This window comes from Podospora pseudocomata (genome assembly GCF_035222375.1).
Source record: "Podospora pseudocomata strain CBS 415.72m chromosome 1 map unlocalized CBS415.72m_1, whole genome shotgun sequence".
In the NCBI taxonomy this organism is placed as follows: domain Eukaryota; kingdom Fungi; phylum Ascomycota; class Sordariomycetes; order Sordariales; family Podosporaceae; genus Podospora; species Podospora pseudocomata.
The window spans coordinates 6,084,139-6,098,975 of record NW_026946363.1 but is presented as its reverse complement, the minus strand read 5'-3'; the positions used below and the strand labels follow the sequence as shown (position 1 = coordinate 6,098,975).

General features: G+C 54.0%; 2 protein-coding genes across 2 annotated transcripts; both read left to right on the top strand.

The window, feature by feature from the left end:
• Positions 1–187: 187 nt before the first annotated feature.
• Positions 188–1,573, top strand: QC762_120100 (uncharacterized protein; the record flags this gene model as incomplete). Its single annotated transcript, XM_062886445.1, has 1 exon — positions 188–1,573. The coding sequence occupies one exon, from the start codon at positions 188–190 to the stop codon at positions 1,571–1,573; it is 1,386 nt and encodes a 461-aa protein (XP_062749531.1).
• A 3,677-nt stretch (positions 1,574–5,250) lies between these two features.
• On the top strand, positions 5,251–5,865 carry QC762_120090 (uncharacterized protein; the record flags this gene model as incomplete). The annotated part of the gene is made up of 1 exon (XM_062886444.1): positions 5,251–5,865. One exon carries the CDS (start codon positions 5,251–5,253, stop codon positions 5,863–5,865), a length of 615 nt encoding a protein of 204 aa, XP_062749530.1.
• Between the last annotated feature and the right edge of the window lie 8,972 nt (positions 5,866–14,837).

The window sequence follows — 14,837 nt, the reverse complement described above, 5'->3', positions numbered from 1 at the left end:
AGCACTTGCTATCAGCGGCTGCCCGCATGCCTGCCGGGGTGTTGCGCGGCCTTGGCATTTGGATGGCCGTGTAAGCCAGGGAGAAGTCACCCGCGAACTACAGTCTTCCTTGACTTCTTTCTTCCTCATCTTGTTGTCGCACATACTCGTCGTCGTTGGCTCTGAATCTACTGAAACCATCACAACAATGGCAACCCCTTCCACATCCCGCGCGCTGTTGCGCACAGCAACCCCCCGAACCATCCTCTCAGTTCCCCGCCGCCAGTTTGGCCGTCTGTCCAAAGCCAACCTCGGTTGCCCCTCCTTAACGGCCTCCCCAAGACCGCTCTCAACCTCCTTACCAACATCCTCATACCTCCTCCAAACCACCCGCCACTATGGCTCCTCCAAACACCCCGAGGGCTTCACCCCCCCAACCCCCGCCGACCTCTCCGAACTCCGCACCACAGTGCAAGAATTCGTCCGCCGCTCCCTCCCCGAAACCCTCGCGTCCGAAACCGACAAGTCCAACCAGTTCCCCCCCGACATGTGGCTCAAGCTGGGAGAGGCCGGTCTGCTAGGTATAACCGCCGACCCTGCCGTCGGCGGCCTAGGCCTTGGTTACCAAGCCCACTGCATCGTCATGGAGGAGCTCTCCCGCGCTTCGGGGTCCATCGCCCTCTCCTACGCTGCCCACTCCCAGCTGTGCGTCAACCAGCTTCAGCTTAATGGCTCAAAGGAACAAAAAGAAAAGTTCTTGCCTGATTTGATTGCGGGGACAAAGGTTGGCGCCCTGGCCATGAGTGAGAGCGGGTCGGGCAGTGATGTTGTTTCTATGCGGACGAGAGCTAAGGAGGTGGACGGGGGTTACGTCCTCAACGGAAGCAAAATGTGGATCACCAATGGCCCAGACGCAGACATAGTTATTGTCTACGCCAAGACTGTGCCTGATGGGGGATCAAAGGGCATCACGGCATTCATCGTCGAAACGGACAAGGCAGAGGGCTTCGAGTGCCTGAGGAAGCTGGACAAGATGGGCATGAGGGGTTCCAACACGGGAGAGCTCGTGTTTGAGAATGTCTTCGTCCCCAAGGAGAACGTCCTGGGCAAAGTCAACGGCGGGGTTAGGGTTCTGATGGAGGGACTGGACCTCGAGAGATTGGTTCTTTCTGCTGGACCACTGGGCTTGATGCAAGCCGCTTTGGACGTTGCGCTGCCCTATGCCCACGGCCGCAAGCAGTTCGGCACGCCTATCGCCCAGTTCCAGTTTATGCAAGGGAAGCTGGCCGACATGTACACCAAGCTCCAGGCGTCGAGGGCGTACACCTATGCCACGGCCAAGGCGGTTGACGAGCAGGCCGATATCCGCACCCAGGACTGCGCAGGTGCCATCCTCTATGCCGCGGAAAGGGCGACCGAGTGCGCGCTGGATGCGATCCAAATCCTGGGCGGAATGGGCTACACGGAGGAGATGCCCGCTTCGAGAATCTTGCGGGATGCGAAGCTGTATGAGATTGGAGCGGGAACATCCGAGGTCAGGCGGATGGTGATCGGGCGCGCCTTCAACAAGGAGTATGCCCATCTGGCCAACTAGAGCGCTGCCCGATAACTGCCTTGGACAGTGACAGGAAGTTTGGCAAGGGCGAGCCGTCCCGTCTCCCGTGAGAACAGAGGGTGCCTGAGTTGACGCCCAGCACGACATTCCTACCCTATCCTTCAACCGGATCACGCCGTGTATGTCCGCGGAAAGATAGAACATTACAATACCCCACCTGATTGGACAAACCATCTATATCATGTCCCATGGGCATCTTTTCCGCGTTTTTGTGGCTTCTCGCCAGGATGTATGAGCCTGTCTCCCCGTTCGTGTCTCTTCCTTCCCTTTCCCCGGATAAGGATGCCACCTTGAGGTCATGCAGACACGGGCCGGGTCTTGCCCAATGAGTGCGGTGTAAAACAGCGAGAGACGGATCAAGACAAAATGATTGAAGAAAACATCATACCACTGGCACGCTCCTTTGGCCGTGGACTTGGACTGAACCCCCACCCTTCAAACTGTGATGGACTTGCAGCACCATATCGTCGAGAAGTCGGCTGATGGGAAAGAGCCGCAGGAGCAGGGAAGGGACCCGGAAGTTCATGTGGTGGTAGTTGTAACAGGCCGATCTGTACCTTACCGGATTTCTTCCCCTCCCAAAAAGTAAGATGAGAATATGGTGTCAGCGGCGTCACTTGAATGCAGAAGCATCCTTAGATGTTGATTCGCGGGTAACCTTCCCTTTGATAGTATTCGTGCAGTTTGTTTTTCTTCGTTCCCGTTTGTTGCTGTCGGTTTGGCCGCCGTGTGACGATGGCTTTTGTGTTTATGTGTGTGTGTGCGTGTGTGTGTGTGTGTGTGTGTGTGTGTGTGTGTGTGTGTGTGTGTGTGTGTGTGTGTGTGTGTGTGTGTTCGGTAATCAATAGCGGCGCCTCCCGAAACCGGTCTGGCAGAGTTGCGGTCCATATAGAGGCGAGAAGCGGACGAAGGCAACCTCGGTGAAGAAAACTTGCAAGTTTTGGTGCTGCCAGGCGCAGGGGCACGGCAAGGAAGTGACTGGATGACTGCATGGTTCAGCCGCTGTACGGTACGTACGTACATACACGGCCATGATGATAGTCCATAATGGAACTCTGGAATTTCTCCCTCGAGAACTTGTCTTCTCGTTTGATCTTTTCCCATGTTGCTTCGTGAGGACTTAACAGTTGCCCCACGTGGGGGGCAGGGTGGTGCTGCTTCCGCCCCAGCTTTCCGATCCTTGCCATCGATCGTGATCGCTTCGGCCGTGAGTGAGGGGAAGTGGAGTGTGTGAAGAAAGCTGGCACTTGCTGTAGTCAACAGCGGCTCGGGGCGAACCCAGAGAGAGAGACAGAGAGGCTCGGCAGGTAAATCCCCGTGTGGGTGGAGGTAGATAGGGGCACACCTACATGGTTGATTATCGAGAAGCTGTCCTACACATCCTGCAACGGCAGAAATATTTGGCGATGCTCTGATAGACAACCAAGGCGTGCTCGAGCGTCGACGACATGAAGAGGAGTGCAGCCCATATTCAGGCTGTCCTACCACCAGGACCACAGTTTGGCTTGAGCGCAACTATTTCTGACTGGCCGCTGGGGTAGCGCAAGAATGAAAAAACGGCAGAAAGAGGGGTAGCGTGAAAAGTGGTGGTGTCCGGCACTATTTTCGAGACAAGAGGGCGCCGGTAATGTTTTCAGATCGATCATGGCTTCAAGAAAAGTCTGACACTTGGTCAGAAGTTCCAAGAGCAGTTACAGTTTCAGAGTCGAATCGTTTGGCTTGCACATCTTCGGAAGTTATGCAGCGCGATATATGTCTATCTAGTTTGTGAGCAGTCTTGGCATTAGCCTGATAGCGCAGCATCTAAGAATCGGTGTCTGGATTGCCCTGGCGAGGACGAGTGGGGAGGAAGTGGACAAGTGCTAAGGAAAGGTACCTTGTCTCGAACCATGGCTCGTAATGTGTCCTACTCAACCCAAAACATGGCCATCAAGTCCATCGCCAGGGGCGGAGGCTTTGGTCTTTGTCTTTCGGGCATCTCTTCTGAGTGGCAGTGACATGCGGGCTCCGCCAACGGTTACCCTACGACGATGATATCGTACCACACTCCTGTCGCTTTAGGCAAGATAGTGAAAATCATTGCCGGATCACTTGAATAAACCAGATCATTGGAAGTCGTGTATGGTCTGATTTGAAATACACAGCCATGCCATTGGTGTGTGAACTCAAGAGATCGCTGCAGCTTTCTAGAAACTATGTCACACGTCAGTAAGTACCGAAACTCCAGTCAGTTGCAGCATTAAGCCTGCGTGACATCCACCATGTGGCACAACATCTCGATGCGGATGGGGACAAATGCCGCCCAGTGAAGCGGTTACAAGGCATCAGACGCGAAGTGGCACAAAGTGAACATCGCATGGTTAGCCGATTCCAAAATCCCTGGATTGTGCGGCCATAGTCTACCACACCATGGAAGAGCCTCTCATGTCGAGACAAAGACACATGTGGTGGTGTCGAATAGGCCGCAGAAAACGGCAACAGTCGCGGAGGGGTGATGGAGGTCCGAAGGAAGGGCCACCGGGGCCTCTCGAGGTTGGGTGTCAAGAAGGTTCTGACGGGCATACCCCGCAGAGGACATTGCGGGGGAGGGGTGGGACTCTCTCAAATCATTGCCAGGCGTTCAGAAAAGGTATCCCGACCCGATGATAAGTTTGTTATGACAGCCGTGGACCGAAGCAAGGGCGTCTGTTGGAGGGTGGGCATGAGAGACATGCAGAGGGACAGTCCGGCAGGTTTGCCAGAGATGGCATCGCAAGGCTTGTGATGGATGTCCTTTCGTGGGTGATCTGACCTGTCGTAAAAAGCCCGAGCTTGGCCAAAGTCTGGTACCGCCAGTAAGGTAGCAGCCGCATGATCAGGATCCTCACCGGTCTGCCGGGGTGTTTGACGCTGATCGTTGAAACTTGTTGGTATATATCATGGCGACCGTGAGTGGGGTGATTGTTCCGACGAGGGCATCGTGAGGGAGCGACATGGTTGGTTCCGCTATGGCGCCCACTATGGCTTTCGAGGCATGAGGGCCGGTCTGGAACCCCTGGTGCAGCGACGCTTCTGCACCGGAAGACGCTGTCATGGTATTCCGGATCCAATGGCCCAAGTCCCTGAAATTCCATATCGAGTTCGATGCTGCCCAGTCGGCCACCACCACGTTGCATCCGAGAGGTTGTGCTTCTGCCGGGGTGTGTCTCTGGGTCGCAGTCGGCGGCGGTCAGGGCTGGTGTGAGAGTACATGTATATGCCCAATGTGAACTTCTATCCCTTACTCACCAACACCGTCGTCATGCGGGCTTTCATTGCCGCTGCAGTCTGTAAGTCTTTGAAGTACCTCTCATGCCTTTGGTGCTCACCGGTCGGATGTCACTCCCGTCCTTTTTGGGCCACAGGCAGATTCGCAGGTTGGTGTGCTTGGGAATCCGTCCCATCCCTTCCGGATTCATGCCGACTGCCGCCCTCAGAGCAGCAAAATGACCAGATATAAGTCTCAGTAGCCCGCCGTGGGAAATCCGCCCATCGACACGAGAAAGCCACCTCTCAGATAGAATTGGCACCTTCAAGATAACCTTTCCAAATCATCTTGGGCTTTCGAGACCTCTTCTTGGTTTGAACCACCCCTTCAGCAACCAGCTCGACCTTACCCACACACCAGCACCATCATAATGGCTCGCCAGGGTGATGAGCAGTTGGATATGGACCAGATTGACATGAGCATGACGTTTAGTCCGGCGCACGAGGTTGGAATATCCTGCGGCACCGTAACAATCGACCCTGGGAGAGCGAAGGTCCTCATCATCTGGAACAACCGCCTTCAGATCCATCAACTCCCGAAAGGCAGAAGGAACGTTGAAGAGCACTGGTTCGACACAGCCCTCAGGGAGACGCACGAGGAGACCGGGTTTACGGCTACGCCTTTGGCACTCAAGGTTCCCACGAGAGCCCAACTGCCGAAAAGGGCCCTCCCCAACAAGGGCAAGGGCTACAAGAAGCCAGAGATTCTTTGGGACCACGTTAGCAGGGAGTTCATCGGGACATGCTCCTACCCCGATCCTCAGTCCAAGTCACCATCCTTCAAGACGGTGTACTACTGGGCAGCAACATGTGACTCCACCTCGACGCCCGATAAGGACACGCAGGATGAGGGAGAGAACCTGGTGCCAAAATGGATCGACCTTGTTGATATCGAGAAGTTTCTTCGATTCGGGGCTGAGGTTGCCGTGGTGAAGAAGGCGGTGGCGGACATGAAGCGGTCCGGCCATAAGATTGGCGAACAGTGAATGGTTTCACGGTATCAGCTTTCCTACGGTTCACAGTCGGCAAACAACTGTTGTGTGAGGGTTGGGATATCTGTTTCAGGCCAGGAGTTAGCAGAGATCGTGGCTGCAGAGCACGTGTGGAGGTTGCTTACAAGAGCTTCGAGTATTCACACAGATGATGATGATGAGGATTGATGATGACAAGATATTGAAGTACTGCAAAAAGTCCGAGAACAGGAGGGGGGCAGTCTGCGTTAGCTTTGCCATCATATTTGGCTCTTTTCATAGTGGCAGTCTTTCTCAATGTTACTCATCGTATGAGTTGATCTCGTCGTGTCTTCGCCGGGTGCATGTGAGTAAGTAAGGAGAATGGAACCCCCGACCAATAAAAAGTCCAGCAACCTTTCAGCACCGAACATCGTCGGGAATAGAGTTTCCACGACAGTGGGGCACTGCTTGGAGCTCATCTGCTTGCACTTGATTGGCCAGTGACCTTTGGCAACTGTTGGGCGGGGAAAGAACTGTGACATCACGGTGACATGGTTCACTGTGTCGCATCCACGAATCTTCTTTCTACCGAAGATCCAGAAAACGATTTGGGATACTTTCAATTTCCCGAGGTTCTCCTGCGTAGTCTCATATCAAACTTGTTTTTTCATCTTAGAGCCAAGTACGGAGTAGCGCGCTAACTGCTCCATCTACAAATAATAAAGAAAAGATCTAAAATTATGCTACGGGTTTTATCTAAACATTACCCAAAAATAGCTTTTTTTAAAAAAAATATTTATACTTAAATATTTTCATACTATTTATGTGGCGAACCCCTGTACAGAACCTCTGAAAGGGATACAGGTTGAAGGTAACTTCTGACAATTAGTTCTGTCACGGCGGTTGCTCCGTGACCGTCGTTGACCCACTGATGGAGCATGGCACGTGCAGAGCACGGGCCAATGCGACTGGAAAGATTTTGCATCTCGCTGCCGCGAGACCTGTTTGTAGCTCTTTGAGCTACGTCTTGACAATAGAGCCTGTCCGTATCAGACGGAATAGAGCCCAAACCGTAGCTTAGCTGAATACTACTGTCATTAACCTGTCAACCTGTGCTACCCGTGACAAGTTCGGTGCAGCTAAACAGTGCACAACAAGATGTCTCAATGTAAATGTCACGGCAGGCCGGACCACTGCACCATACCCACTGTGATTGCTATCAAAAGCTACAAGTGAGCCAAGCTTCCAGGCTTGGCTCGCTCCAGTGGTATATATATGGTGACGCCGCCACAGCCGTCACAGTAAACACTAGATACCGTAAATACAATCTAAATTGCATACTGCGGAACTGTCTATCTACACCAGCCAGTTCCTCCGTATATATAGACCAGTGGACCGTGGACCGTTGACTTACAGACGGTCCTCGGTCCGCTCCTGATTGGCCGATACTGGACCGTGGACCGTGAGCTCCACCGCGGTCCCCGGTCCCCATCTTATTGATCCGTTTGCCTCCCTGGACCGTGAGCCCCGCTCGATCGCGCGGTCCAGTCCTGATTGGTCCCTCGTGGCCCTACTGTCTTCCAGAACCGTGACAAAACAAAAGTCGATGTCCATCTAAAATAGAATGTCCGAAGCAGACCGCTTATATACATGACTCCCTGAACTCCCGAATCCTCCGAGAGCCCCACTTCCTCACCCCTTGTCACGGCGCTGGTTGGTTCCATACTGCCACGTGCCCCACCTACCCGGTCTGGCAAGATGGGTTGCTCCTGTGGGTGCTTATTGCTGAGTGCAAGGCCACAGGATTGTAATTCCTTTCTTTCTTTCTTTCTTTCTTTCTTTCTTCTTTAGATCAAAATCCTATGAATAAGCAATTTCTTACTTGTGCCTTTGCCTCGGGAAACGCTGCCCTCACACCCCTCTGATTACAAAGACCTTAGGCTTGTGGCCGCACCCCAAACCAATATATTTCCATATATTTTAGTTATCAAATATAGTAAATATAATATTAATCTTCTTAGTAATATCATTTTAATAATAAATATTTTAAAAGTATAATTATAGATTCAATATAATAGTTGTGAGGGCAGCGTTTCCCGAGGCAAAGGCACAAGTAAGAAATTGCTTATTCATAGGATTTTGATCTAAAGAAGAAAGAAAGAAAGAAAGAAAGAAAGAAAGGAATTACAATCCTGTGGCCTTGCACTCAGCAATAAGCACCCACAGGAGCAACCCATCTTGCCAGACCGGGTAGGTGGGGCACGTGGCAGTATGGAACCAACCAGCGCCGTGACATCACCCCCCCCAACGAGCGAGCTTCGACCGCGGAGCTTTTTAAAAAGAAAATTTCTCCGTCGACGGTTCGAACCTGTGCCGTTTTCCACGGTCTATTTCCTGTCCATTTCCCCCTTTTTCGACGTGACCTCCTCAAACTCGGCTTCTTCTCCACCGGCACGTTATCCATCTCGTGATCCTCATCCAGCTTATCCTCCAACGCTGCCCTCTCCCATACATCCAACCTCAACGGTGGCCCCGCCTTCTCCGGGTACTGCTCGTGATACTCCTTCAGCTTTGCCGCAGCGTTCTTGAACCCACTGGCATCGTACCACGTCGGGTCAGGATCCCATCCTCTCCACTGCACCTGGTACTGCAACTTGCCATAGTACTCCCTCGACGTCAACACCTTATCCACCTCCCATTCCTCCTCTCCACCGACCTCCTCTGGTCCCGGATTCTCATTCTCTTGCCCTGGCAATGGGTTGTTGGGATACTTGCGCAGGCGATCCGCATGGAACACGCGAGAGGCGCGCCAACCGTCCGGCAGCTTCAGTTGGTATGAGTGGCCGACCATTTTCTCGATTTCGTAATGTTGACGGGTGAGTGGGTAATCCAATTTGTCACTGGGTCTGTCGGTAGACCAGGCCTTCTTGATGATATACACGCGGTCCTTAGGCTTGAAGTCGGGCTCGCGGCGGTGCTTGTTTGCTTGTTGGGCCTGCTTCTCTTGGGCCTTAGCGATGCTCTCTCGCGCCGAGTCGGCATACGTCTTAAGACGCAAGAAATGTTCTTGGGCGTCTTCTCGGTTCATCCTTTCACGTACGGTCATCTTCTTTGTCAAGTCAGTCCTTCGTGACCAGTCCCAATGGACCGGCATAGGGAAGCCCATGATGACTTCGTGGGGCTCCAACCCGGTGCTGTCTTGCGGTGTTGAGTTTTGCACCATGTCCATGGCAGGTAGTGCCATCGACCAGTTGTCTTGGTTGTGGTTGACGAACGGTCGCAATCTCTGGTCGAGGTACTGGTTCATGATCTCCGCCTGCCCGGCAGTCTGGGAGTGACCGGAGCTGGACAGTTTCCACTTGATGCCCGTGATCTTGGATATCTCGTCCATAAAGTCGGCGACAAACTGCGGTCCTCGATCGCTGGTAATCTGGAGTGGCATACCAAAGATCCTAAAAGGACCTTCGTAGTAGAAGAGAGCCGCATCCTTTGCTGTGGCGCTGGTGGTACATGGGACTGTCCACACGATCTTGCTCAGCCGATCGATCATCACCAAGGCGTTATCGTAGCCCTTCTTGTCTTTAGGCATGCTCTTGAAGTCAACCACGAGGTGTTGCCATGACCGGTCGGGCGGGGGATTGGGTGCAGCAATCCCGGTGTCTTGTCTTTTGGCTTTTCGAGGGCCTACATTCGCAGTTGGCGACGTACCTGTCACAGTCTGCTATCAGGCCTGGCCACCAGTAGCGTTGGCTCACCATCTTCCTGGTCTTGTTGCGGCCCGGGTGTGCCGACAGCAGTCTACTGTGGACCTCTCGTATGACAAACGTTCTCAGGTTATTCGTTTCGGGGACGACGAGGCGCCCATCGTGCATCAAAAGCTGGTTTCGGATCGAAAAGGGGAGTCTGACTCGTCGTCGCTATCCCCCAGCCTTCGCGCGCCAGACGGAGAGGCACTCATCGGTTTTGTTGGCTTCCAACAGTTGGTCAAGGAGGACCATGCCTGAGTCGTCCGGGGCGGCACATCCTCATCGAGAGCCATAAGGTCAATGGCATCTTCTGCGCAGAGGTCGATGAGATGAATGTCGGCGAGCTCCTCTGTGCCAGCCTTGCGGAAGATCCTCATCGTGCGCTCAACATCTTTCCGTTCCTTTTGAGTTCTCACATCCTCGGATTTTCGTGACAAGGCGTCGGCGGCGGCATTCTCGGTGCCCGGGCGATACGTGATGATGAAGTTGTACTGAGACATGGTAGTCGCCCAGCCAGCCTGTCTGACGTTAAGGAGTCGCTTGGTGCTGAAGTACTCCAATGCCTGGTGGTCTGTGATGATGGTGAAAGGCTGCTCCCGCAGGCCCACCAGCTCTGATCTCCATTCTCTAGCGCGCGGACAACCGCTAGCAGCTCTTTATCATGGATCGGGTAATTGTGCTCGGCTCCTTTCATGGTCTCGGAGAAGAAAGCTACCGGGTGCCACTGCTTATCGGCAGGGCACAGCTGCGAGAGCACTCCGGCCACCACCCCGTCGGAGGAATCCGTCTCAACTCGCGTTGGCAAAGAGTGATCGAAGTACCGCAACACCGGTGCGCTCAACAGTCGTTTTTTCAGAGTATCGAAAGCCTCCTGTTGTGCCGATCCCCATAACCATGGCTGATCCTTTCTGGTGAGCCTCGTGAGGTGTCGGGCCACACGACTGTATTCAAACACAAACTTGCGGTAGAAGTTGCAAAAGCCTAGGAAAGCTTGCACTCCCTTCACAGACGTAGGCACCTGCCAGTCTGCTACCGCGGCGACCTTCTCAGGGTCCACTGCCACACCGTCAACTCCAATAATGAAGCCCAAGAACTTTGTGCTCTTGGTGTGGAACTCGCATTTCTTGATATCTGCTTGGAGGCCGGCGTCCCGCAGCTTCCCAGCACTGTCTTGACATGTATCTCGTGTTCGGCTTCTGATTCTGAATAGATGATGATGTCGTCCATGTATGCCGAACAGAATCGATCGAGGCAGTCTATGAGTGTCTCGTTGATATATCTCTGAAGGTGGCGGGACCGTTGGTCAACCCAAACGGTAGCACCTTGTACTTGTACGAGCCGTATCGAGTGCGGAACGACGTCAGGTCCTCGCTCTCCGGAGCCATGCGTATCCGGTTGAACGCTGACCGAACATCTATCTTCGTGAATATCTTGGCCTTCGACAGCCGGCTGATGGTCTCGTCAATCAGCGGAAGGGGGTAACGGTCCTTCTTCGTGAGGGCGTTGAGCTTGCGGTAATCGACGCAAAGTCGCAATGTACCGTTGGCCTTTCTCACGAACAGCACAGGGGCCGCCCACGGGGTGTTGCTGGGTACAATCCAGCCCTTCTGTAGCTGCTCGGTGATGTACTTCCGACATTCTTCCAATTCTTCCAGGGACATTTTGTATAAGGGACAGGCCCCCAGTTCTGAGGCTGACCGATTCGGCTCCAACTCAATCTTGTGATCGCGCCCTGGCCTGTGGGGTGCGATTTCGTCAGACTCCTTCTTGCTGAAAACATCATAGTAGTCCCTGTACACTGCGGGAACGCATCGGGCCACAGCCTCCTTGAGGGATTCTTCGTCATCTGGCAGGGCCTCCTCTGCGGCCTTCTTATCTTGTATGTACGCATCGATCTCGGCGAGACTGGTGATGAAGGTCTCGGATCCGGTGGCTCTCGAGGCCAGCGTAAATGGAGCTGCGTCGAGCGTCATGATGTCCAGCTTGAAAGCCGCAAGCTTCGGCTTTTGGGTCGGGGCGGCGGCTTCTTGATGTGTACCGCGCATAGTTCGCGATACATGCGCGCCACAGGGCGTTCTCTTGCACTCAGATGTCCTGGGTTTGTTGGGAGGCTCCAATCCAGACTGGCCAGCGTAATGTGGCGATGTGGGATTAGTTGCACCTCCTTCTCAAGCTGCTTCTCGCGCTGCCTATCGAGCTGTTCCCGCAACTCTAGCTCCTTGATTCTGCTCTGGACCTGTTCTCGGGTTTCCTCCAGGGGGTCGCATCCCGTCAGGGCGTTCAACTCATCCGGGAACAGCAGGGTGCGTGTCTTCGTGTTGACCCACGCGTTGTGACGGGATAGCCACTTCCTGCCTATTATCATGTCTTGTGGCATGTTGATGACCAGCATCCAGTCTGCCGGGAACACTCGTCCAGCGATTCTCAACGTTCCCTTCATAGCCAAATCAATGCTCTGGGAGCTCTTTCCATCGTACCCGCCGATGGGGACTGGCTCGAAATCATCTCTCTGTTTCAGGCCCAGCCTCTTTCTCAAGTGCCTTGCGAACTTCACACTTATAAACGTATTACCGTTAGCTCCCGTGTCAATCAATGCTTGTGTAGTAATCTCGGTACCATTATTCTCTATGGAGCACCTATGGAGAAAGGACTCTCCTCCCACATAATCAGATATGGGGAATCCCTTTTGTTCCGCGATCGCCGCGATAGCCTGCCGCACCAGCACTGTCGACACTTCCCCTGGGGGGGAGACCTCATTACCCAGGGCTAGTTGTTTTTTGACTGATCGTCGTCAGAGCTCTCGTTCACCAAGTCCTTGTTGGAGGAAGACTCGGTAGGCGAGTGGCGATCGATGATGGCCTGAATGCGGGTCTCTTTCTCTTTCTCCTTTTCCGCCTTGCGAGGGCATTCGATGGTCACATGGCCTTGCTCACGGCAGGTGAAGCAGCGCCCTTCAGCGATGAGCTTGCGGAGCTCCTCAGGAGAGGCACGACCAGGGAGCTTGGAACCTCCAGTGCTGCCCAAGGAAGTGGACGTGCTGGGAGTCGAGGCCTTGCCGGAGCCATTGCCTTTCTCCTTACCACGACGACCATTACTCTTCCCACCACCAGTGCCCGAAGAGTTAGAGGAGGTCTCCTTCTCCTTGGCCTTCTGTTCCTTGTTCTTGCGAACATTGTCGAGGTTGCGGGCCATCTCGGCGCAGTGCAGGACGTAGCCATTGAACTCGATGTCGGGGTTCATGTAGGCATAGTTGGCGCCTATCTGGAGAGAAGCTGACAGCCTCTCCTTAAACTCGTACTTCCATTCGGACTTGGGCTTGCGAATCTCACCGGCAAGGCGGACGAAGTTATTCTTGAAGATGGCGAAGCTGTCGCCAGGTTTGTAGACAAGCTTCTGAACTCTTTCTTAGCGTCCTCGACGCGGTTGGGGTCGTTGTACTCGTTGTACAGGTGAGTCATCAAGTCCTCGTACGTAGTCAGACAGTCGGGGTGGTCCTCACGGAGATACGGCTCCAAGGCGTCCGCGGCATCGCCAGCCAGACGGCTCTGGACATACACGCATTTAGCACGATCGTTGGTGAAGTGATCGGCGTTAATCTCCATCTTGTTCTTCATCTGCCGGTACCATACGTGAAACTTGACGGTGTCATCGGACCTCTTGGCGTGCCACAGGGGCGGGGGATCGACCTTGGTACTTTTGCCGTGGGTAGTGGCGGTAGGCGTCTCCGAAGGAGTAGGGGTGCCACCCCGGCTCGACATCACCATCTCGGCCACGGTACGTTGAAGGCGGGTAATGTTTTCGTCTCGCTCGCTGAGCTGTCGGCGAAGTTCTGACAACTCGGCGGTGGCAGATGCAGCAGTCTGTTGAGCAGCGACGGCCGCCTGAGCCTCATCCAGGTCGGCCTGGGCTTCTGCCAATTGGACCTCCAGGCGCACCTTGTCATTCTTGAGCTGTATCATGTCGGCATTGGCCTTGCGGAAGCTCTCACGAGCTTGGTCGAGACTGTCCTCCAACTCGGCAAGGGCTATGGCGGCCTCGGTGGCATTTTCTTGGTCGAGGGCTGGCTTGGACAGTACCAGCTTGTCCTGAGACTGAATAACCTGGCACAAGGTCTCAGCCCAGGTGTTGATGGCGTACTGGTTCTGGTCGAGCTTCGTGACGATGGTATGAAGCTCGCGAGTCTGTTGTGCCAGGGCGATTCCCGTCAAGACGCGGATTTTCATTTCGCGGAATAGGGCTTCGGGATCGGTGTCGTACATCTTCTTGAACAGGGCGAAGTCGACCACCCCTCTGACATTGAGGGCCTTGTTCTCGGTGTTGAGGACACGGAAGGGAAAACCTGGCCCCTCGACGCCGGCGCGGCGACCATAGTAGTCGGCGGCATCTTGTGTATTCTTCACCAAATCGTTGCGGAGGTCCACTCGACTGGGGACCATGTTGCGCTCGGCAGGGAGCTGATCAGTGATATCTTCTCGGAAGGAGTCGAGGATCTCGTCGGTGAAGCCCGGTTGGCCCACGCGGCTCAGGTCGATGCCTTCGTCGTCGGCTTCGGTGTCGTCAACATTGTCACGCGCGGTAGCTGTGCGCGCGGCACTCTGGCGGAGGATCGCGAGCTTCTCGGCTTGAGTGTAGAGCAGGGAGTCGCGACCGATCTTGTCTTCTTTCGGGAGGTCTTGTTCAAACAGGATGACGTCAAAGTCGGCCTGGTTACGCGCTACCTCAGCGCGCTTGTTCGCCTTGGCCGGATCAATCGGCATGGTGGCGGTCTCGTTCAGGGATTCTGTTCTTGGCTCGTCGCGTTATTGGCGACTTGTCCGGGATGTGGCGTCGCGTGTCGCTTAGCTGCAGCTCGCGCAAACCTTGTCTTTTCTGGTATCAATTCGGGTGGAATTTAACGTCTTCCAGGACAGGTTGGGAGAGATCAAAATGATGTGAGGGCAGCGTTTCCCGAGGCAAAGGCACAAGTAAGAAATTGCTTATTCATAGGATTTTGATCTAAAGAAGAAAGAAAGAAAGAAAGAAAGAAAGAAAGGAATTACAATCCTGTGGCCTTGCACTCAGCAATAAGCACCCACAGGAGCAACCCATCTTGCCAGACCGGGTAGGTGGGGCACGTGGCAGTATGGAACCAACCAGCGCCGTGACAATAGTAATGTCACGAAGTGGCCAAACGAGAGACAATGCTGCAAGGCTACACTCAATTGACGAGATACTAAGCTAAAGAAGAGAAAAAGGAAAGGAAGGCTTTGCCTGGCCTGG